The sequence below is a fragment of the Mytilus californianus genome, unplaced genomic scaffold, assembly GCF_021869535.1.
Source record: "Mytilus californianus isolate M0D057914Y unplaced genomic scaffold, xbMytCali1.0.p SCAF_19, whole genome shotgun sequence".
In the NCBI taxonomy this organism is placed as follows: Eukaryota; Metazoa; Mollusca; class Bivalvia; order Mytilida; family Mytilidae; genus Mytilus; species Mytilus californianus.
This window is the reverse complement of record NW_026262667.1, coordinates 10,276,751-10,302,359: the sequence shown is the minus strand read 5'-3', so window position 1 is coordinate 10,302,359 and position 25,609 is coordinate 10,276,751. Positions and strand designations below refer to the sequence as shown.

General features: G+C 33.5%; 2 protein-coding genes across 2 annotated transcripts; both read left to right on the top strand.

Annotated features, from left to right (window-relative positions):
- Nucleotides 1-238: 238 nt before the first annotated feature.
- LOC127727251 (uncharacterized oxidoreductase YjmC-like) lies at nucleotides 239-13,821 on the top strand. Its single transcript, XM_052234737.1, has 11 exons — nucleotides 239-518; nucleotides 717-905; nucleotides 1,443-1,504; nucleotides 3,077-3,130; nucleotides 3,575-3,673; nucleotides 6,083-6,148; nucleotides 7,126-7,195; nucleotides 8,000-8,118; nucleotides 8,945-9,040; nucleotides 9,759-9,872; nucleotides 11,239-13,821. Exons 1-11 carry the CDS (start codon nucleotides 272-274, stop codon nucleotides 11,290-11,292), a joined length of 1,170 nt encoding a protein of 389 aa, XP_052090697.1. The 5' UTR covers nucleotides 239-271; the 3' UTR covers nucleotides 11,293-13,821.
- Nucleotides 13,822-24,070: 10,249 nt separating this feature from the next.
- On the top strand, nucleotides 24,071-25,408 carry LOC127727004 (uncharacterized). Its single transcript, XM_052234374.1, has one exon. It carries the CDS (start codon nucleotides 24,071-24,073, stop codon nucleotides 25,406-25,408), a length of 1,338 nt encoding a protein of 445 aa, XP_052090334.1.
- The last annotated feature ends 201 nt before the right edge of the window (nucleotides 25,409-25,609 follow it).

Below are 25,609 nucleotides of genomic sequence, written 5' to 3'. Positions count from 1 at the left end.
CACGCTATAACTTTATTTTCTTTGACAAATTACTCTTTAAAACATAACTTACTCATTGCAGTCTAATCACCTATTTAAGTTTAACCGGATTTTACAATCAGCGTTGTCGGCATTCGAATTTATCACCTCATTGTGAAATGATTAGAAAAACAACATTTTAGATATTATTTCCGGAAAAAAATCCGATGGTGTTTTCTTATTATTATGTTTGTCATTCGGAGTTCTCTATGGTTTTGTTAAGTCCCCTAAAAGAGCCAAAGAGCAGAAGAAAATGGTCAGATCAGAACGTCGTATTTTCTCAAGAATTATCAATAGTTTGACAAAGTACAGATGCAAAAGACACTCGTCAACCGAATCAACTGAATCATGGGACCTTGTCCCACGGAAAGAAGTGAAAAGGTTTATAATTGAATGCATGTCATCAGTTAAAACACGCCAAGATCATGCAGAAAAATTGGCAGACAATTTATCTACAGCAGACTACAGAGGACATTACAGTCATGGATTGAACAGACTCGGTAAAACTTAAATGATTATTTATGTTTGTTTCATTCCATTGATAAAGTTAACGTTGCTGTTTCTAAAATTGTTTAATTGACCCATAGAGTTCATCATACCCTATTGTCAAATACTGGTGTTTCAGGACATTATACATTGTGTAATCATGATTATTTGTATTCAGAAAAGATTTTCACTGCAGGGCATTCTTTTTGTAGATATGTATGTAAGAGATATAGATTCTGGTATAACAGAGAGAGATGGAGACCCCATCACTATAAAGGAGAGCCAAGCTACAGCTTTGGTAGATGGTCAGAATGTGCTTGGACCAGTTGTTGGTGACTACAGCATGGAGATAGCTATACAGAAAGCCAAACAAACAGGAGTTGGTTGGGTAGCTGCAAAAAGTGTTTATATTATATACAATTTTATTAGTTGAAATTTACAACATTGCACACATGACAATAAAAAAAGCTATTTAGGAACAAATTTATGCAAATATCCACTTCTTCATTATCCTGCAAACCTCATGATGATATACTACATCTATTTATACAATACTACATATGATAACATAATATTACACATAATTACACAATGCTACATATAAATACACAATAACACTATACCTTAACTAAGTAATTGAGAAAAAAAACAAAATTCAAAGGCAATGCACATCATAACAAGAAAATATTAATTTGTAGAAAATTGGGATAAAGAAAATGATAATGATGAAAGAGAACTGCAGACTGAAATAATAAGTTCTTGTGGCTAAAACCTGTAAAAATGGGTTTACAATGTATTCTCTATTTAATTAAAAAAACTATGTTAGCATGTTATATTCTTAGACAATTTAACTTCAATGGGTAAGAGGGTATGGATTTGTGTTATTATACTTTTATTCTGAGTACATGTTAATATTAATTATAAATACATTTTCATAGGTTCAAATCATTATGGAATTGCTGGGTGGTATGCCATGAAAGCAGTAGACCAAGGCCTTCTTGTAAGTTTGAATGTAATCAAATGTTAACCCATTGGCCCTAAATTCTGCCTGTAGGTATTCTATGGCCAGATAGATTGTGGTCTGTAAAACTAGGTCACTGTTTGGTTAGAAATCTGTAAAAACAGACGTTTTGACAGACCTGGCTTGCCATTAATGTTTCTTGAGCAGGACAATGAAGTTGCATTTACTGCCAGCCAACATGGATGAGGTGCTGTAACTAACTATAAGGTAATAATTGAATGTCAAAGAAGCACTGTTTTGTCAATATTCAAGGTCAAATTGAAAAGGAAAAATAGATTGAAAATGACAATTTTTCAGCAGTGGTGGTTTCTTCACTAACACCTGACAAAGATTAACATTTGATATACTACTACATGTTTAATGCTACATTAGTATACTTGAATTTTAGTTACAAGCAGGGAATTAGTCCCTTATCATATCTATCATGATTCAGTTAATACTTGATTTTTAACCCACTTGGCTTATATATGATGTATGTTATCTAAGGTGTCTGGAGGTCAACATATCATTTTTTAGACTAATTTATTTCAGGTTTTTTTTATATCTTCACAAATATAAAAATAAGGAGATATGATGTGATTGCAATTAGACAATATACACCAGAGTCCAAATGATGATGTGGATTTAAGTAACTTATTTGAATTAGTATTGCATTGCCCCATGGATTGAGGAAGATGCTAATTAGTCCCCTACCGACAAAGTGGAAGGAGACTTTAAGTTTGCACTCTGTCTGTCTGTCTGTCTGTCTGTCTGTCTGTCCATCCGTCAGTCCGGCAAATCAGTTTTCCACACTTTTTTTTTCGTGCTTGAAGATATTGATTTGATATTTGGTGTATTGTTTTACAGATCAAGTTCGAATTTTGTTTTGGTCTGATGATTTTGTGCAGAGTTATGATCCTTGGACTTAGAAAATTCACTTAAATAATAAGTTTTCCACACTTTTTTTCATCATGCTTGAAGATATTGATTTGATAATTGGCATATAGTTTTATCGTGCTAAGTAACAGATCAAGTTCGAATTTTATTTTGGTCTGATGATATTGTGCAGAGTTATGGTCCTTGGACTTAGAAAATTCACTCAAATAATCAGTTTTCCACACTTTTTTCGTCATGCTTGAAGATATTGACTTGATATTTGTTATAAAGTTTACATCATGACAAGTTATAGATCAAGTTAGCTTTTTGTTCCAGTACAATGAATTTTTAACCGGTAGGGACTATGTATTGCCATGCAATACTCTCAGAATGCTTGTTGATTTTAAGGTCAAACTTATTAAAGATTAATGATTTTGAATGCTATGTATAACCCACTGAGCATAAAACACAGGGAAAAGATTTACTGCATTCATAGAGTGTAAGAGACAAAACTAGGCTCATAAATTTGGAAAAAGGAAAATAAAGAGACAAAATCTTAGATTAAATACATGCACTCAAAAATAATCAAATTTTAAACTACTGAAGATATTGAAAAATAATAGTTTAGGAGCTGAAACAAAAGCCATGGTGCATGAAAATCTTGATCAGAATGATTAATGTATTATTTTATTTTAGGGTTTATCCTTCACCAACACTTCTCCACTTCAAGTTCCCACCAGAGCAAGAAAGGTATATAGTTTTCTATTATTTACAGACCTGTTTCATGGTTCTATATTGAAAGTCCTATTATTGTTATGAGATCAGCAAAACAGAAATGGTAAATTAAAAACCTGTTTAATCCTAAGATTTAAGTGATCCTAACCATGTCATATAACCATTGAACTAGACATTTATTTAAGTATTCTAAATGTCATTAGGTATCTCCTCATCATATCTATGAAATATATATAATGTTGCGAAAAAGTTTAAATTTGTTTCTAATATTTGGAGACAAATAAGACTATTATCATCCGTTGACATTTAATAACACTATTTGAATCACAATAACATTTTTCTTTATGGTCCCTCACTTTAACATATGATTTTTCCTTGAAGATGGTCAAATGTAACACTGTAAAGTTGTTTTATTTGATTTGAGTAATACCTTATTATCTTAAACTATTGTACTTTCAGCCTACACTGGGAACAAATCCTTTAAGTTTGGCTGTACCTGCTAAAGACAAGGATAGTTTTGTGCTAGATATGGCCACAACTACTGTAGCTCTTGGTAAAGTATGTTGGTTTTGTTGGCATGTTTTTGTGTTATCCTTTACTTCTTTCTAATTTTCTTTAATCCTTTTTCAAAAGGAAAAGATGTTTGCAAGTAATGGCAGTAATGGTTAGTTCATCTTCCTCAGAAACTACTGTAATTTCATGTAATTTCATGTTAATGCATGCATTTTATTCAGAATCTTATACCATAACAATAATGCGAAATCTTATAAATGCAATTACAAACATTTTATGAAGGAAAATCACTACTGAAGTTACGAATGCAAGTTTTATTTTTGCGAACCTGATACTGTCTCATTTATGGCATTAATAAGAACATCACAATAATTTCTGAATTTACAGTAATTACTATTAAATAGATTTTGAGAAATTCTCTGAGACATATTGTAATGCATGCCTACTTTTTATAAGGTTTAATTTATAAACATTCCCATATTTCCATGCCTAAATGTATATTGCTATTACGACATGTTCTTGATAGTCAAAAAAGGGGGATGGAGACTATCTGGACCATGTGTTGTTCTTTGTTGTTTATACATCTATTTTTCTCAAAGTGGTCAGGTATTGATGGTTGTTGTCCAATATCTTTGTTTATTTCTGTAAATATATGAATAAGAAGAAGTTGTATGATTGCCAATGAGACAGCTCTCCATCCAAGACCAAATGAAGGCACATTGACATTTACAACTATACGGCCACCATACAGCCTTCAACAATAAGAAAACCCTTACTGCATTGTAAGCTGTAAATAGCCTCAAAATGACAAATTTAAAACAATTCAAAAGAGAAAACTAACGGCCTGATTCATTATATTCAGCCTTTTATTTATGTATTGTTCATCAGATTAAAAAGTTGCACTTCCAAACTATGCATCCTCCTAAAGCAGTGGGAGGATTAATCAGTGGTGGATCCAGGTGGGGTTCGGGGGCCCTCCCCTTTTTTTTTTGACGATCAATGTATTTGAATGGGGACATATAGTTGGAACCCCCCCTTTATCCTGGGTTAGGATATAAATGGCTGGATCCGCCTCTATTAATATAATCTTAACAGAAATTGAGAATCTTGAAGAATGAAGCCATTATATATCATTAGTTTTATCTTTTGATATTTATGATTTTTATACGGCCGCAAAAAAAATTTGGGGATCGTATAATGCTATCATGTTGTCATCATCTGCGCTGTCGTCCGAAGACATTTGGTTTCCGGACAATAACTTAAGTTTCAGTGTATGGATCTCTTTGAAATTTAAGCAAAAGGTTCAATACCACAAAAGGAAGTTTGGGATTGTATTTGGGGGTTATGGTCCCTATCGTTTAAAAAAAGGGGCCCAAACAAGCATTTTTCTTGTTTCAGGACAATAACTTGTGTATAAGTATTTTGATTGCTCTGAAATTGTACCACAAGGTTCAATACCAAAAGTCGAAGGTTGGGATTCATATTGGGGGTAATTGCCCAAACCGTTCAGGAATTAGGGGCCAAAAAGGGTATAAAACAAGCATTTTTCTAGTTTTCAGACAATAACTCGTGTTTAATTGTATTGATGTGTCAATTTTTTTCTGCAAGATTTAAGAAATTGTCAATTTTCCAAAGAAAATTTGGGGGTCACAATTGCTAATTCTTTGTATATTGTCTGAAAACAGATTTACTAAGTAATGCACAACATCACAGTGCACAGTGTATTGCACAAAAGCAAGAAATCTTCAATTGAATATAAATTCAAATCATATAACCAATTTTAAGTTCTTTGACTACATTTATTCTGTGTCAGAAACCTATAATGTGTCAAATATTTAATTACAATCCAAATTCAGACGTGTATCAAGCTTGAATGTTGTGTCCATTTTTGCCCCAACTGTTCAGGGTTGGACATCTGCGGTCGTATCCAGCTGCGCTCGGCGAAGCATTTTATTTTATTTTTTTTCTAAAAGAAAGAAAAAGGACATTTTAAAAACACTTATAGACATTAAAGAAATTTCACGGAGTCAATGCATATATCTTTATATTACCTTATTGCTATATTATCGGATTGATTTCAGGGGTTAAGTTTTGATCCTGCTAACACTGCTACTTATTTATACCTTGTCTTTTGTGTGATTTATTGCCTTTGTTATACCACTGTTTCATTGAACATTTCCAGTCTACTTCATTTAGACTACAGTTAAAAATTAAATTTCAACTATAAGCACTTGGTATAGAATTTATTTTAATTTTATTATCTAATTTTTGCACTAACAATTAAATAGCTAGGGTATATTAGTAGTTGAGAAAATTTATAATAATAAGAGATTAATAGTTGACTCTGCAGTATTTCACATATGACCATTTAAGACAATCTTGTGTTAAAAGAGAAAGTTTACCATGGAAATATTATATTTAAAAAATTTCAAGAGATTTCTTTTATCCTTATAGATTGAGTTACATGACAGGAAACAGATCTCAATACCGGATGGTTGGGGCGTTGACAGTGAAGGAAAGGTTATTTACACATTTTATTTCCAGGTGCCAGCTGCGTCCTTCTGTTTCTTCTTATAAACAAGCTTCATTTTGTTGTAAATATATGTTTATTGTTGAAGACCATTAGTTGACTTCCAAAGGTCTTTTCTGATGTTTTATTGTTTATTTACTGTCCAATTGATGTCTAGTATCTTGTTATAAACTATTATAGATGGAGAAAATCTGTCATAGCAAAAATGATCACAAAGTTAAAATCTACCTATTGTCAATTTTGAACAAAGTTGTCAGACAACCCCTTAAAGGAGTAATAGTTATTTTCAAAATGATAAAATGTACCAATGTTTTTGGCATTTTAGGCTATTATCTTGAAAACTATAATATATAGAGGAAAACTTTAAGAAGCTAAAATGATCAAAAAGACAAGATTTACATATAACTTAACATTGCCGAAATAGTTGGTTGACTCCTAATAGGAGTTATAGCCTTTCAATGATAATTTTACAAATTTTTTGTGTTATGGCTATAGTCTTGAAACTTATTAAAGGTCAAAGAGAGAAATTTTGAATATCATAAATCATCAGCTACACAAAATCTGTAAATAAGTAAACATCTCCAAAATTATCAGTCAACCCCTTACAGGAGTTATTGCCCTTCAATATTCTACATTTTTATGTTTTTTTAGAAAACTATAGAAGTTACAGAGAAACTGTGAACAGTAAAAATGAGCAGCTAAATAAGATCTAAAGTCAACTTGGGTCAAAATCATCAGTTGACTCTTGGTAGATTTTGCCCTTCAGTGATGATCTTTATCTATTTTTGTGTGTTTTTATTGAAAACAGAGAAACTGTAAACTGCAAAAATGATTGCCATTATAAGATCTAGTTAAAAGTCTAGATAACAGAAATCCTCATTTGACTCCAATAGGAGTTATTGCCCTTTAGTGGCATTATTTTGAGTTTTTAGTGAAAATTATAATAGTTAAATTGTTCTCTTAACAGATGTGTAATGTTGCTAAACCAGTTATAGAAACTGGTGGACTGATGCCTTTAGGAGGATCAGAAATGACAGGTCAGTATCATATATTATAATCATAGTGTGTATTCAAAAGTCAGGGCAAAATTACCATCTACTATCAACTCAGCTTTGCAAAAATGAAAGGCTATGTCAAAGAAATTAACTGGGAAACATTTTTGAATTGAGGATAGAGAAAACTTGTGTGAAATATTTCAATTAACTTTCAACAGTTGATAAATAGGAATGAACACATTATTTAATCTCCAATAGGTGTAAGTGCTGTTTATTTAATTTGTTATTGTAATTGAAAAAAAGAAGCACATAGAACACATTACATATTTTTGGTGAACACTGTTATGTTTGAATAAATAGAGAATCTGTGATTACACCAAACAGAGATCAACATCATTCCAATTCTAGAAGATGATGATGAGGGATTGCTGCTTAGTCTAGCGGCAAATTAAATGCATATTCAGGACGAGAACATGTTTATGTAATATGAATATTAACCCTGCTTTGTACTAGACTGACATGCTGAGAGGTAATAGGAAGACATGCCACCCTACTCAGACACATTATTCTGACTCTTACTCCTTAATGCTGTTTGCTTAGTGGATAAGCAGTAATTACCAATTTAAAAGTTTTTGGTTTGACCGGCCACGGGTTCCAACTCACAACTTTCATCACTGTAGGTGAAAATGCTACGAGACCACTGAGGCGGTTTAATTCTAGAAGATGACCGCCTTCTCTCCACGGTCAATCTAAAGCACAACATTTTGTCTCTTTTTATTAAATGACTTGTTTCAAATAAATTTACAATGCAGTACCTTATATTCATACAAATTATCTACATAATAGGTGGATATAAAGGTTATGGATTAGCCATGATGGTGGAAATATTTTGTGGGATATTGGCAGGATCTGATTATGGCCCAAACATTAGAAGATGGAAAAGTACAGAAAGAGTTGCCAATCTGGTTTGTAATCGGTACTCTTATATATTTGTTATAAAAAGTAGTGGCTCTGAGGAGAGTGTATTGCTCACCTTGCATCTTTGTACAATTAACATATATACCTATAATGTAAAGTTTTGATTTTTCAGAGCTCTTTATGTTCATAATTGGATATAATATTTAAACAAGATTCATCATTTTGTACTTGACAATCTAAAGGATGATTGTGGATATGTTTAGTTTTGATTGGTCCAGTGGTTTAAGAGCAGATTTTTTTAATGTTTAAACAAGACAAAGAATGAAATTGACAGAAGCCAAGAAAAACTTGAAACTTTTATTTCTTAGTCCCCATCAGGGGTATGTGAATATAAACAGTAATAACAACAATAACATATATACAAAACAATGAGATGAATGGAATGACATGGTTACATATTCAGTTGTATAAAGTTTTATGGAATTTGCAGTGGAAGGCAAATCTAATTTATAACAGACAAAATTTATCTAATTCATAACAGACAGAAAAATTTTACAAAACTTGGCAAGTTTGACAATTAAACTGTAGTCATCAGAACAAAATATTTATAAAAGCTTATACTGGCCCTTAGGGCCAGATGAGCTAAAACACAGAGAATATTGAGAATATTTAATAAGAAAATAAAAACTAGTTCACAAAACTAAATTTCAGGCATAGATTCTCTAACAAAATTTTAAAATGAAAGTAAATTTTTGGATAAAGCAAACAAAGTGGAAGAAAAATTTGAAGAAAAAAAAATTGTGACAGCATGTTATAGATTATTTATGTATGTTTCACTGTTAGAAATATCCTTTAATTCCTGACTTGTTGTAGGGTCAGTGTTTCATTGCTGTCGACCCAGACTGTTTTGCTCCAGGATTTGTAGACAGAATGTCAGATTTAATGAATACTTGTAGAAATCTGACACCAGTAAGTATTTATAATTGTATCACATCGATAGTATTATAATGGTATCACATCAATAGTATTATAATTGCATCACATCAATAGTATTATAATTGTTTCACATTGATAGTATTATTGTATGCCACTTTTTACACAAGAAATGTGCTTTAATGCCAGACCTTACAAGAGTAAAAAGGGAGGAATGTGAAGCAAACTACAAAAATTGATGTATCAGCAAGCTGATTTAATACATGAACTTGCAAGAATTAAAAAGAAAAATAAGGAGATGTGGTTTGATTGCCAATGAGACAAATATACACCAGAATTCAACTGACGCAGATCTAAACAATTATAGATTACTGTACAATGAAAAAAAAAACCATACTGTTGGCTATAAAAGGCCCAGATAAGAAAAAAAGTGTTTTGACATTGTTATGAAGAGATAGAAAAAATTCTAAAATTTATACCTACTTTCGAAGTGGGAGTTTTGTGGCAATCATCTTGTCTGTTTGTCTGTCCGTTGTTTCTTCCAATAAATATTTTCATCACACTTTCCTCAGAAATTACTAAATAAAGTGACTTCATATTTGGTCAGCAACTTGACAGTGATAAGTTGTAAGGTGTGAGCACTTTTGGATCTGTCAGTTACTTGTGTCTGGTTTGCAAATACTTTAAAATATGAGTTGGGGTATATTAAGCATGGCTTCTATATATAAACTGGTATACTATGATTGTATTCTAGGCAGAAGGGGAAGATGATACAGTATTAGTGGCTGGAGATCCAGAAAGGAGACATATGAACATGTGTGACCAGAGAGGAGGAATACCTTATCACCCCAATCAAATCAAATTTGGGGTAGGATTTGTTCTATAAATTGCAACAATCTCTTCCATAATGATTCCATAATTTGGAACACAACAGTTGTCCACCAAATGTAACAGTTGTTTACATTTTTGTCAAGCCTGCCACATTTTGTCATGGAAGCCAGACATGGCAAGCCTAAATTTGGTCGGTGTCAACAATAAGGTTCGAACTGTTTTTTTTATAACATCAATAACTTTGTAACTTTTTACCAGTCATTCAATTATAGACTGAATGGGTTTTCATATTAGAATGTAGGACAGAAAGTCACAAGACAAAAAAATGATTTAATTTTGACAAATTTTATTTGATTAACGAGATGTCTTATTTTTTTTAATAATGTTTTGGTTTTTGTTCCAATCCTTTCCTACGGCACCAGCCTCCCAAACAGAAAGTAGACAGATTAGCTACTATTTGTACTAAATTTATACACACTGAAATAAAGTTCCCATTAGTTCTTATGTATGTGTATAACTGTACATATGAACCAGGCAAAATTTGGGTTAAAAATCTTTAGAACAGTTCATTTAAGTATGTATTATATTTTGTTTTGTCAATTTGCTGGCTATTTTTTTTCAATTTTATTAGGTAAGAGTACTGATACAATACCAGTATCTGTATGATTGATAACTGAGCTCATGAAGAAACAATCAGGGACAAGGTGGAGCCTTACTTGAAATGTACAACCCATTTAAATGCCAATCATATTGACCAAATTACTTTTTAATATTAACTCCAGACTTACATGATTATGCAGACACTTTATCATGCAACTCAATACACAAATGATACTTGACCTCATTAATGAATAGACAAATGTTTGATATATATATAGATGTGATAGGTTTAGTAATTAACCTATTGCTTTTTATCTACACTACATAAAACCACTCTCTAATATGCCAGAAAAATTAACAAGATCTATTTTTTTTCAGAAAAGACAAAATATTAAATCTATATATGTATAAAGATGTTCTAGTAGGGGTTCTATTTTAATTGATAAATCAGTACAATATTTATTAATAAATAATTTAGGTTACATGAAACAACTTTCTGTCTGTTAATCTATAGATAAACCCTTCTAAACACTTGTAAGTTAGATGGACCCATATACTGCCAGCGTTTTGTATTTGCACCAATTTACAGGTAAACACGAGTGAAACACTACTTATTTTATAAAATTTATGGATGTGATTTTGTTATGGTTGCATCATTTCTGTTTGTCAGATATGGAGGTGGAAGTGGGATTTAAAGTTTCTATTTACATTATCATGTAAATGACACTAAAGCTTTTTGTGTACTATGACATGTAACAGTATATTTTTAAACAGATATTTATTATGCATATTTCTCATTACAGATTGAACTTGCTAAATCTTTGAAAGTTGAACCAATGAAAACTTTAACAGGATGAATGGACTGATTAAACTATGGAAATGAAGAATAAAAATGACAACTTTATGATCAATAATAGTTTGTGCAATTGATTTTCTGTGATAATGTGGACATAAGATAATTGTTAAAAAAAAAGGATAAATGTAATTAAACATCTAAATTTTTACTTTTTATGTAAGATTTTAATCTAAATGGTGTTTTGCAGGATATTGTATTTGTTTTACCTAAAAGAAATACTTCCATAAATGTATTTATATTACACACAACCTGACATTGGGAATCCTGATCTGAAACCGCGGAGGGATCTGAATCAGGAGGAGCAATAAATGAAAAGTTTGTAACAGTGGGTAAGTAAAATCTGGATCGATTCCCATGGAGGAATTATGCTCCATAGGAACTGGATCCAGAATTTGCCTACCCACGGTTACAAACTTCATTAATTGCTCCTTGGGATTGGTATACCCTGTGTGTAATACTAAAGGGATGAATTAGCTGATTTTTCATCTGAAAACATATTGCTCAAACTGAAAGATATTTAGTTTAGATTGTACAAGTTGTTCTCACAAATGATTTTATTATACGTCCGTTTACGGAACGTATTATGGTATATGGTTGTCCGTCCGTCGTCAATATGTCGGACAATTACTCAGAAACGCTGTAACCAATTTGCATGAAACTTTGGTGAATTGTTTATATCTATTGACGTGAGCTCTTTTTAGATTTTTATAAATTTTAGGTCTTACGTTTCTGAATTATGGAGTGTTATTCATTAAAAAAGTGGGATCTTCCAGGTTTCGGACAATAACTCTAAAAAGGCTTTGAGTAGTTCTCATGAAACTTTGGTGAATTGTTTATATCTATTGATATGAAGTCCCTTTCGATTTTTAAAAATTTTAAATTTAACATTTCCGAGTTATGGGGTTTTTATTCATTTAAAAAGAGAGATTTTCCAGTTTTTGGACAATAACTCAAAAGTGCTTTGAGCAGTTTTTATGAAACTTTGATGAATTACTTATAATCATGTGAGCTCTTTTTCGATTTATATAAATTTTAGATTTTACATTTCCGAGTTATGGGATTTTATTTATGAAAAAGGGGAGATTTTCCAGTTTTCGGACAATAACTCAAAAGTGCTTTGAGCAGTTTTCATGAAACTTTGGTGACTGGTTTATATCTATTAAAATAACCTCCCATTATTTTTTTTTAAATTTCTGATATAACATTGAGGTGTTATGGAACATTATTCTTTTAAAAAGCGACGGGCGTATCATGCGGTCATGGCACAGCTCATTATTTCCTCTGCCAGGCATAAACTTCCTTCTTGATTCTTCATTTTAACCTTTTTTTTCACACTTTTGGGAAATAAGAATAGGGGGGCATCATATATAAACTACTGTTATCTAAATATCCTATGGATAAGATCAAGAACACTTTAAACAAGTGAAAAAAGTTAAAATGTTAAAGAATATTAACTAATAAAAAAATAGAAAAATGGGGTCCATTCCACAAGCCAGACACAGATTTATGTCTTGCCGGTTTGAAATTTCGTTAGATAATGAAGTATAATGAAATGTTGATAATGAAGTATAATGAAATGTTGAAATTTGAATGGCAACATATTGACATATAAACTATGCAAAATTTCATTCAGGGGACTATGCCTGAGGTGCATGGCCAAATAATCTCCATGGACATGAGACATGCAAATGCTTATACAACTGCCTACTAAATATCCTTGACTTGCAATTAGTGATCCCCTTAAACTAGCTTAATTACAAATTTCAGCCTGAAAACTATGGAAAAGCTAAAAAGTCAATGGACCATGTCTGAGGGGACAGTTTCAAATTATCTCCATGGAGATAAGATTTGTGAATCCGACAAAATATTGACTAACCATTAGTGGTACTTTATGTAGAATATGGAAAAGTTAATGGACCCATCACTGAGGGGGTGGAAATAAGATGTGCCAATGCTGATACAACTGCCTATGAATTATCATTGACCTACAAATAGTGGTTCCCCTTAAAATGATATAATATTATCATTATTAAACTTGTATTTATTTGTTTTAGCGGACCCCGGAAGTTGGAAGATGCACAATTTATGCGCATGACCGATAACCCCAATTTACGTTGCTATGCTAGAATATAAACAGCGGCCATTTTTGTTAACGCTTCAAAAGACGAAGATGCAAATGATTTTTAAAGATTGCTTTTAACTGGTGTAACTTAACAATTGTATATTTTGCCAGAAACAGCATGCCTAAGTCTTGTATCAAAAACTACAGAGCGAGACAAGTAAATTTTAATTTACTATATACAAGAAAGTCATGTTTTCATTGACAGAAATGAAAATATATGCATATTGATAATGAAGTAAAATTAATTTAATGATTTTAATACATACGATTTTGGTTTCATTTACATTGTAAATGTTACATGTTATTGTTTTCTGAATACTTTTTGATATTTATATACAAAAAATCCTTTTATTTTCATATGCATTTTGCAAGGTATAAAACTTGAAATAAATGATTATGTAAAAAGACTGGATGTTGTTGCTTTTATCTTTATGCAGAAGCAAAATATAGCAGGAAAGGGGATTCAGTTAATTTAGCAGAGATGGAAGTTCTGTGGAGGTCTTTAAAGGACCACACATTTTTGTTATGCAGGAAATGGTTTTCTTGATGTTATTTTCCATATTATCTTAAGAAACACCAGCTTTGGTGGACATGAAGAAGATAGCTGTGTTTATTTGCTATGCTTTATTCCATTTTGAAATCATCCTTAATTTCAATTGGAACTTTAACAAAAAAACTTACTTTTTTAATGGTTGGTGAGTTTGATATTAACTTGTCATGGATCCGAAAATTTACTGGAGCAGAACATCCATGAATATAACGTTTTTCTATGACAAGTTTTCTTTGAAAAGTTTTATAACTCGCATAAAAAAGCTTTGAACATTTGTTATGCTGTGTCATACATATTTCTACCGTATTGATAGGCTTTTGAACAACGAACAGTACAAGAATGTACAACGAACGGTACTAAAGAAAGAAAACAAACTACAAAGAGAATGAATCGTACAGTGTCAAAATTCTGAGGTTAGTTTTTCAACTAAATGTCTTCAAATAAAATCAAAACAACGGGTTTCTCATTCGTATTATGTATTTTAACAACAACAAAGCACAAAATACACGGTCGCATTTAGTGAAAGAGCCAAACAACTATGCTCTATTTGTAGTTTAATCAAGTTTGAGTTACACATAGTGTTTGTTTCGCGATGTTTACAAGTAATTCCCAGACCTGTCTATTTAAAATAGTCACACGGTGTTCGGTTAATATAAATGATATACAATGCTGCCAGGAGCAGTAAACTTTGAATACTTAACTGAACAGTTAGTCAATTAGTCTTTGGTGTAAATATATGAAATTCAAGCATATTTGAGGTGACTCGACTGTTAGTCAGAACTTTCTTTACTGCATAAAATTTATACGCAATGGCATAATAAATATCAATTATCCAGTCATCCAAGCGTCAATTGTTTGTGCAAGATGAAAACGTTTCCACTCATTCAATCGTGAAATGAAGATCGTTTTGTGAATGCTCTTTGTTATCTCAAATGCATCCATAAGAGCTATTTTCGTAACGCTTGTAGTTTAAAGGTTTGGTTGGCTTGCTTGCTTTGTTTGTATAAACGTTTGCTCAATCTTAATTACAATGCTTAGGCAACATTTACACAATCAAGGCCAACCACACCTTTTAACTACAAGCATTAGGAAATTAGCTCTAATGACGTTTAATTTATTAGTATGCGATGTAGATTTAGACCGAAACAGAAACTTTTCCGGTGACGTGGATTGGCTTAACTGTCCAAGATATATGTATTTAATGATGACATGTCATAGGAAAGAATAAATTTTATCCTACATATAGATCAGGACAAATTATTTGAGAAAATAGAATTGACTATATTAGCAATAAACACCATGTTTAAGGAATTTATTGATATATTACCTCAGACTTTCACTCACTAAGTATGCATATATAATCAAACCTTCTGACTTCATAAATTTTGTAAGAGAGTCGGCTGAATTAAGACTTTATATGATGAAAATTAATTAATTTCCTTCTGTGAAAATGCATCGCATATACAATAGAAATGAATCGCCCTACAGTGAAAATGAAAGTCTAGTATCATTATTCGACAGTAAACATGAATCGCATAACGAAAACAGCATAGTGGAATTTGATTCAGTATCAAGAAGCTGAATAACAAAACCTGTTTTAAGTTAAATAACATTAATAATTATGTTAAAAGGTACATTTTTCTGCAAATGAAACTTAACTGCTACTTTGAAATCTCTTGCACACTCTGTTCGTGAACTTTTCTTAATATTTATCTATTTGTGTATCAATTTTGCACCTGGATGGCCGTAGGAGCGATGAGAACCCGTCCGCATCTCATACCTTTATCATGAATTTATAAAACAGTACACATTATATATTATTTCTTATTTTATTCAAAAATCTTGAATTTGTCATCTGTTTATTTATCATTCTACATCAGAAATTCATCACAGATACAGTAAAAATGATATTTTAGGATTCGCACATTACATACACTGCTCATAGGAAGTCTACAATTACAAACTTTGTCTAGTTCCCACAGAACTTTTGTCAACAAAAGGGTGACCTGTAAACAAAATATATTACTTAAAATATTGTTAACCACTGCATGTATTTGTATTTATTTGGCTCTCTGAGCTTTTAGTTCGACGGTGGTATTATGAAGGTGAATTAAGCAGTTCCATCCCAAATATGGGTCAATTCATTTTCATCTAAAAGTTATCATATGAACTAAAGTAGATACTAGTAGTTATTAACAACGTCATGTTTATAAAGAAGCCTGCAAGTAATGGTCATGAGAACTAATTTTATGGGATTTAAACTGATTTTGAACCTAGATCTGTAATTGTAGGTGAATAATCAGCTTAAATGCCATTAAACAAAGAGATCAAGATGTGAAATATCCAAACCCAAGTAAAGCTGCAGTGGTGTTTTTTACCACAGCACTTGGGGAATGGACCCCTTTTTTTAAATATTTGTTTTTGATTTTGTGTTTTAATATTTTATTTAATAAATATTCTTTGATATTTTAACCTATTTTTACTTATTTAATGTGTTATTGCTCTTATCTATATGATACTACAATAATAGTAGTTTATATAGGATGCCCCTCTGTTCTTATTTTCCACGTGGAAATGTTAGTATCATCATATGGATAAGAGCAAAACAACATTAAATTTATAGTATGATTAAAGAATATTTACATAAAAAATAAATTAAACACTTAAAAAGTAAAAAATACCAGAGGCTTTAGAGAGCCCAATTCGCTCACCTGATTCTTTGTGCATATACAACAATAGCCACTCTACGAAAATAAAAACTAGATTATAATGCATTACATATACTTAATTGATTAGGATTTTCATTTTTCCTGCAGAAAGATAAAACAATACAACTATACCACAAAAAATTGGCAAACAGCCGCGAAAGATATAAATATATCAATTTGTTATTAAGAAAAGTTTCCATCAAATATTGAGTTCCCATGACGACAATACATATTGCTGGTACACTTGAAGAGTTCCCATGAAGACAATACATATTGCTGGGACACTTGAAGAGTTGCCATGGTGGCAATACATATTGCTGGGACACTTGAAGAGTTCCTATGATGACAATATTGCTGGGACATTAAAGAGTTCCCGTGATGACAATATTGCTGGGACAATTGAAGAGTTCCCATGATGACAGTATACATATTGCTGGGACAGTTGAGAGTTCCCATGATGACAATACATATTACTGGGACAATTGAAAGATTTCCCATGATGACAATACATATTGCTGGGATATTGAAGAAGAGTACCCATAATGACAATACATATTGCTGGGACACTTGAAGAGTTCCCATGATGACAATATATATTTCTGGGACAATTAAAGAGTTCCTATGATGACAATATATATTTCTGGGGCAATTAAAGAGTGCCCATGACGACAATACATATTGATGGGACAATTGAAGAGTTCCAATGATGACAATACATATTGCTGGGACAATTGATGAGTTCCCATGATGACCATACATACTGCTGTGACAATTGATGAGTTCCCATGATGACAATACATATTGCTGTGACAAATGAAGAATTCCCATGATGACAATACATATTCTGAAACACTTGAAGATAATGCTATATGTAAACCAGCGAGACCAACAGACTTAAAATTAGTAAAATGTGCTGCTTCTAAGCTTTCGATGAGGAATTTGAGTATAAGAGAAAAGATTGTTGGTTCAGATTTAGAATTACGTCAGGATATGGTGACATGTCTTCATTCAGACTGTTACAGTTTTTCTCTATCTATATGTTTGCCCCAAAAGGCAAAAATCGGTAAAAATTAATTTCATTTTGGGGCAATATTTAACTCATATCAGGAATCGACAAACAATTTCGGCTTGTTGACAAATTTGCTGATTATTTTCACCAACTAAAGTTTCACTCTTTCAGAGTCTCTGACTCAGTCTTTTTATTATAATTTCTAAGAAAATGTGGGATAATAAATAAATGAACTTGGTAAAAATCGTTATTAAAGGACAATCACGACTCCTTTAAGTCTATGAATACACATGCTACATCGATCGTTAAAGACCCAAATGTTGCTAAACACCTGTCCTACCTCGATGACAAACATGTTGTTGTGCTCGCAGATAAAGCCCCACACAACATTGTCTGTGTGTGTAAATCATATTACATAAACTGCTTGATGAAGGAATTAGGTATTAACAAGTCACTTAGAAACTCTGTTTTGCCAATACTTTTAATAAAAATATCTTCATTTAAGTTTTTGAAATAATCGGCCAAGAATTCGTTGTACCAGTCTGTATACTTGGGTTTTACCTGGTACTATTCTATAGTGTTCTATGTTGTGTTTTGTGTACTATTTGTTTGTTTGTCTTTTTCATTTTTAGCCATGGCGTTGTCAGTTTATTTTCGATTTATGAGTTTGAATGTCCCTCTGGTATCTTTCGCCCCTCTTGTATAATATATTATGTCCCAGGTTTTACTTACTGCTGACTGAACGGTACTGGCTTTATCTCCGAAGCTTGATCAGATCCACCCAATCCACCAAAATGCCACCAGACGTAGGTCTTCCTGTAAATCCTGGTGTAAAAATGGAGAATACTTGTACATGGCTCATGTTGCTGCTGTATAAACTAGACGATACGTGGCTGGACCAAGAGTAGTAAACTGTGCATTCGTCATCGCTGGATATCCTGTCGGAAAAGACACGAAAGGCCTTTATGTTGATTATACCCTGGTGCATATGTTGAATAAATGATAGATTTTGCAGTTGCCATATGGAAATGCAGTCGAATTTCCGCCATCGATGTAGCTGATGCCAGCTGTTTTGCAGAATCAGAAGGAACTTCTAACGTTGCATTGTTTATCAATAAATGTGTCGATTTTGCTCCCGAATTAACTAACTGATTATAAACAGTTTCAGCAATTTTATCTTTGTTCTCGTGACCACCTTTTAACCTCCGCCTCTACGCGTTGTTTGAATGTCTGAATAGAAAGTTCCTCTTTTGCATCTACAGTAGCAACATCAAGCAGCAGCCTCGACCTTTAAAGATGTACGTATTGTAACTGGTCTAAAAGTCAAGTGCCACAAAAAAGTCCTTATATGAAAGAATACCCCGCTTCACAACCAATAACATATAAGGTCAGGTCACACCCATTTGAGCTAGGTCATTGGATCGTGTCGAGTTGGAGACCCGTTTTGGAAATGAACTGTCTTGTGACGGAATAAGTACATGAAGAGGTGCATCAGAAATCAGTACAGTTATTTTGGTAGCCTCGGGACGCCATGATAGTTTCGTGGCTTTGAACAAAGCTTCAGTCACTGCCTCAGGGCCATCCCCACCTCCAGTGGCGCGCGCAGCTTTTAGCCAAATTTTCATCCTGAACACGGAATCGGTAAAATTATATGTTTTTGTAACAAACGTATTATCCTGTGGAGGATGATCTCGATATTCAATCAATGCTAAGCGAACAGTGGTGTTGGAAGAAGTTACGATTTCGTCTACAATGGCCTGAATATGTTGTCTGGCAGTATCTATACACGACCCCATGCTCCCAGTACAGTCCATAACAAAGGCTAAATCCAGTTCTTGACCACCAAAACTCTCAACACAATGTCCCTCCGTGTCTGTGGATCAAATTTTAATAAAGTGAAAGCCATGGAGTCCACGACCGACACAAATAGCATAAAAGACCAAATTATTTTACAAGGAATATTCATTATGTGTCCCATCTCAGTATATTTCCAAATGATTCGTAGAAAACGTACCATTACTTATATGGATAAGTGCACGTAACGCCTGCTTGTATACATAGAAAACGTACCATTACTTATATGGATAAGTGCACTTAACGCCTGCTTGTATACTTGAACTCCATATATCATGTATATTATCAGTTCCTGTTTGAACTATGTACATGGAATCTATTAATGTGTGAACCAAGCATTTCAGTAGTGAAAATGTGGGGGTATATTACTTTCAAATAATTGTTAATGGTAATAAATCTAATAAGATGGATATGTTTTTGAAGTACTAGATCAACTCTTATAGAATATTGAGCAGGAACGAACTCGGTCGTATATAGAATAATGAGTAGGAACTGACTAGTTCTTTTATAGAATATTCAGTAGGAACTAACTCGATCGTTTGTTTATAGAATAATGAGTAGGAACGAGATCGATCGTTTATAGAATTATGAGTAAAGACGAACTCGATCATTTATAGAATAAAGAGTACTGGAGAACGGACCTCAATCGTTTATAGAATAATGATTAGGAACGAACTCGTTCGTTCTTAACGCTGCTGTGTAAAGAAAACTGAAATTATCTTCCTTACCAACCAAAAAATAGGGTATCACATAGTACTTAACGTTAGTCTGATGTTCACATCGTTGGCACACACCCAAATTATAAACTACTTACCAAAATGAGTCTCCATTTATTCCAGTGGAAATGCCATATTCCAACAAAAACACTGAGAATTGAATCGCATATTTTCACCAACCCTCCAAAAATATCAAGACCACAAGGTATGGGGAAACAGTCTTTCATTTACTCTCCTATTGTTCTTTTTTTTTTGGAATTCCTTATCCGAAGATATCAGGAAAAACCCTTAACTTCATCCATTTTAAAAATCTGGTATATTTTTTTCGGAATGGTAAAAGAAATTTCTTTAATAAAGTACGAAGCGTTTTTTTCTGTTGTCATACATGTGCGCGAATGCCCGAACAATTTGATTGTGTGACATTGATTTTGGATTTCTGAAATAGATAAGCTGAAACTTCACGATGACACAAATTGGTGCGCCGAGCGTAGCTTGATACGACAGCAGCTGTCGAATCCTGGAAAATTGGGCAAGTTTCGGGACGCAATACTCATAGTGACACACTTTTAGTTCTGTAAACTTCATGTAAATCGTGATCTTTTCTCGGAATCTATCAGCCCGTTTCTCCTATGAAATCCGAAATTCAACTATATTATACTTGAGTGCCCTGTTTTCACTATTAATGATATTTTTTATATGGGCAATCGGCTCGTATCCCCTGTCCATAGGTACTTGGTGACAGCCCTCTCCCTTTTTTCTAAAATCCGTTATTTTTTTTGTTTTCTATTAATTTTGACTATTTTCACGTTTTTCTGTATTATATGAACATACATATACTAGAAATAACTTGTGTTTGCTATTTTCTATCAATTCCAAGTGTGTTATCCACAGCGGTCACTGATCGCTGTGGATAGTAAACTTGGAGTGACCGCTGTGGATAGTAAACTTGGAATTAATAGAAAATAGCAAATACAAGTTATTTGTAATATATTACTGTTGTACGTTTTTTTTTTTACATTGGCTAGAGGTATAGGGGGAGGGTTAAGATCTCAAAAAACATGTTTAACCCCGCCGCATTTTTGCGCCTGTCCCAAGTCAGGAGCCTCTGGCCTTTGTTAGTCTTGTATCATTTTTAATTTTAGTTTCTTGTGTATAATTTGGAGTTAAGTATGACGTCCATTATCACTGAACTAGTATACATATTTGTTTAGGGGCCAGCTGTAGGACGCCTCCGGGTGCGGGAGTTTCTCGCTGCATTGAAGACCCATTGGTGGCCTTCGGCTGTTGTCTGCTCTATGGTCGGGTTGTTGTCTCTTTGACACATTCCCCATATCCATTCTCAATTTTATGTTCATATAATACAGAAAAACGCGAAAATAATTGAAATTAATAGTAAACAAAAAAATGACGGATTTTAGAGAAAAGGGTGAGGGCTAAAAAATTGTCCTGTCCCTAAAGACCCCTGCCCCTGCCAAGGTATCCTGTTAAATGTACAGGAATACCCGGGATAGTTTTCACCAGTATAGTATAATACAATATTAGATTGTAAATGATATTTCTAGAGTTATGTCCCTTTGGCCAACAATTATAATTGTTTTACCAATCTGGCCCCTATTTCAGAAACGAGTTTGGTCGGAACCTCAAAAATGAATAAAGTGAGGTATTAGATTATCATCAAGATTAAATACCAAGAACTAAAGTAATAACCTGGAAATCAAATGTGAACGAACGACGACAGACCCATAAATATGAGTCATTTATTCGAAAGAGATCTTAAAGGGGCATCATTAGCTACGAGAAATAGAAAAAAAATAAAATCTGGTTTGTTTTTGTTCAATCATTAATGAAAGTGAAATAGTGATATAATATTTCGCCAGTTTGGTTCAGGTTTGTCAAAATAAGCAAAGAAACATCGCTAATGAATTATTCACTTGCAAGTGAATAATTCGACCTCATTAAATCCGTATTCATGTGAACTTCAATTGAATCTTTTAGCTAGAGATGGGTTACGCATGAACTAGGCGTGTTCAGCTATTAAAAAGAAAAGAATGTCAACATTAGAAGATAAACAAGGGTAAACCATTTGGTTGACTGATTCGATCTACAAAAACTCATTGTTATACAGGGAAAAACGATTATTAACATATTTTTAAACCTATAATATGAAATAAAACAGACCTAGAAACATCTTATTGCACGAGTTCGCTATCTATCATATCTATATGTTTATTTTTATATGGGGTTGTATGACCGTCGGCAGTCTTCGATGGTTAACTAGATGGCGACTAGACTAAAATACACACGACATGCTGATACATATTATCAAGTCCGTGCATCGTAAAATTGTTTATTTTAGACGTTTTATTATTTTGATATACGTTTTAGTATGTTATAAATCAAATATGACAATTTGAGTCAAATCGGTGAATATGAATTTGACAGCTAATGACCCTTTTAAAATGACTAATAATTACATATTGAATAAAATAAAATTTTGTTTACATACATAATTCATACATTTATGTACAGCAGAACTAAATAATGATAATAAACGTGATGCTAAAGATGTAAGTAAGCTTAGAACATACAGGAAGATTAAGTCTTGATTTCAGCTTGAAACATATCTGAGGTATGACAATGAAAACCAGAGGAGATTGCTAAGTAAATTTGGACTTAGTGCACATAGCTTAAATATGGAAAAGGAAAGATATAGGAATTTTGATATTAAAGATAGAATATGTGATAATTGCCATAATAAAGTAGAAGATGAGGTTTTTCTCAATTGAGAAAACTAACGGCCTAATTTATAACAAAATAATTAACGAAAAACAAATATGACAGAAATGAACCAACGACAACCACTGAACTACAGGCTCCTGACTTGGGACAGGCACATGAAGAATATGGCGGAGTTAAACATGTTTGTGAGCGCTCAACCCTCCCCTAACCTGAGACAGTGGTGTTACAGCAAACTATACAAATCAGTTGAAAATGGCTTAACTCATCAGATCGATACAAAGTAGAAAAACATAAAACAAAAACACTAACCGGACGTGGCAGGGTACTTATCCATCCCTCATCCCTAACAACAAAAAGGACACGTAAGTACAGATCTGAGAGTACTCGCAGTTACTGACAGCTAGTTCAAAGCCAATAACAACTAATAAAAAAAATCATGTATCTAAGACTAAAATATCAATCAGTACACATTCAACATCCAATGGATTTAGTGTAAAGACGTCATTAACAATGAGAGAAAAACATGACTATGTCTATACGATCGCAAATAGTTGCGCTCGAATAGAAAACGACACAAAACAAAACAAAAAAATCACTTAGAAATTGAAATTCTCAAGATAGTCCTTACAGACAGAAGATACTAAACAAAACCGCCTGCTCTGACTTCTGAAATCTGGTAACTAACACATTTGAATGGGGACATATAGTTGGACCCCCCCATTTTATTCTGGGTTAGGACCCCCCTTTTATAAATGGCTGGATCCGTCCCTGCTGATATATAATCAAATCAAACACAGAACACAATTATGTAAGGTAATGTGGGTCTGATTTATAAAGATTGCTGTGACATACACCTACTAAGATATAGGTATCATGGTAAACAGGAACTGGCAGTCTATTATTGGGACCCATGTAAACAAAACAGGTGCTAGTGAAATTATCTTCGATAGACAAATCTACATAAATAAGTATACTAGTCTTGTGAAGTCATTTCAAGATATATATCTAGATGGTACACATTATGCATCCTCTTGGTAAAAGGATTTTGGCTTTGTTGCTGTTTGTATCGCTCGTAGAATCAATGACCGTCAATGGTTTAAATCCACAAGTCGAAAGGGACATTAATGTGGGCAGTTCTAGTGGGCAAGCACTGGATTTAGCATTTGTTATGGACTGTACTGGGAGCATGGGATCGTATATAGATACTGCCAGACAACATATCCAGGCCATTGTTGACGAAATTGTAACTTCTTCCAACACCACTGTTCGCTTAGCATTGATTGAATATCGAGATCATCCTCCGCAGGATAATACGTTTGTTACAAAAACATACAATTTTACCGATTCCGTGTTTATGATGAAAATTTGGCTAAATGCTGCACGCGCCACTGGAGGTGGGGATGGTCCCGAGGCAGTGGCTGAAGCTTTGTTCAAAGCCACGAAACTATCATGGCGTCCCGAGGCCACCAAAATAACTGTATTGATTTCTGATGCACCTCCTCATGGACTTGTTCCGTCGCAAGACAGTTCATTCCCAAACGGGTCTCCCACTGGACACGATCCAATGAAGATAGTTCGTGACCTAGCTCAAATGGGTGTTACCTTATATGTTATTGGTTGTGAACCAGCAATACTTCCGTATAAAGACTTTTTCATGGCACTTGACTATTTGGCCGGTGGGCAATACGTACCTCTATCAAGGCCGGAGCTTCTGGTGGATGTTATAACAGGCGGCGCACAAGAAGAACTGTCAATTCAGAAATTCGAAAAGCTCGTGCAGGCTGAGTTCCAGAAAGCTATTGCAGCAGGAGGCCCTGTTAATAAAGAGAAAATTTCACAAACTGTATATAACAAGCTTGTTAATTCGGGAGCAACATCGACTCATTTGTTATTAAACAATGCAACGTTGGAAGGCACAACTGATGCCGCAAAACAACTTGCATCGGCTACATCTATGGCGGAAGTACGACTCCATTTCCATATGGCAACTGCAAAACCTGTCATTTATCCAACATATGTTCCAGGACACCCTTATCCAACATATGTTCCAGGACACGCTTATCTGCCAGGAACAGGAACAGGAACGGGGGCGTTTACAGGAACAGGAACGTATACAGGAACAGGGACGGGAACAGGAACAGGGACGGGAACAGGAAAAGGGACGTTTACAGGAACGGGGACAGGAACGTTTACAGGAATAGGGACGGGAACAGGGACGGGAACAGGAACAGGGACGGGAATAGGAACAGGAACAGGGACGTTTACAGGAACAGGGACGGGAACAGGAACAGGGACGGGAACAGGAACAGGATCAGGAGGTTCCGGTTCAGGTACAGGTACCGTAGACACATATAGTGCTGTTCATTCGGGAATTAGTATCGACCAAGTCGACAGATTAGTACAGAAAGTTTTCGGTTGATTTCAAATTCAACAGATGATATTTTATCGTAATTAAAGAATTATCATATCAATGAGTTCATAAATCATGATTTATTATCAAAGAATAAGGTAATTAAATTATTTTCTGCATTCTTAATTTGCCTAGATTTTACGTTTTACCGGCACTTTGTGTCTGTCGTCGTTAACTGTCCTTCTAACAACTCCTTAGAAACTTTATTGC

Bases quoted from the DNA above. Each gene is read 5' to 3' on its own strand.
- LOC127727251 (XM_052234737.1), top strand. From the start codon at position 272: ATGGTCAGATCAGAACGTCGTATTTTCTCAAGAATTATCAATAGTTTG. The intron at 3,131-3,574 runs GTATATAGTTTT...TTGTACTTTCAG, and splicing joins TTCCCACCAGAGCAAGAAAG to CCTACACTGGGAACAAATCC. The intron at 9,041-9,758 runs GTAAGTATTTAT...ATTGTATTCTAG, and splicing joins CTTGTAGAAATCTGACACCA to GCAGAAGGGGAAGATGATAC.
- LOC127727004 (XM_052234374.1), top strand. From the start codon at position 24,071: ATGACCGTCAATGGTTTAAATCCACAAGTCGAAAGGGACATTAATGTG.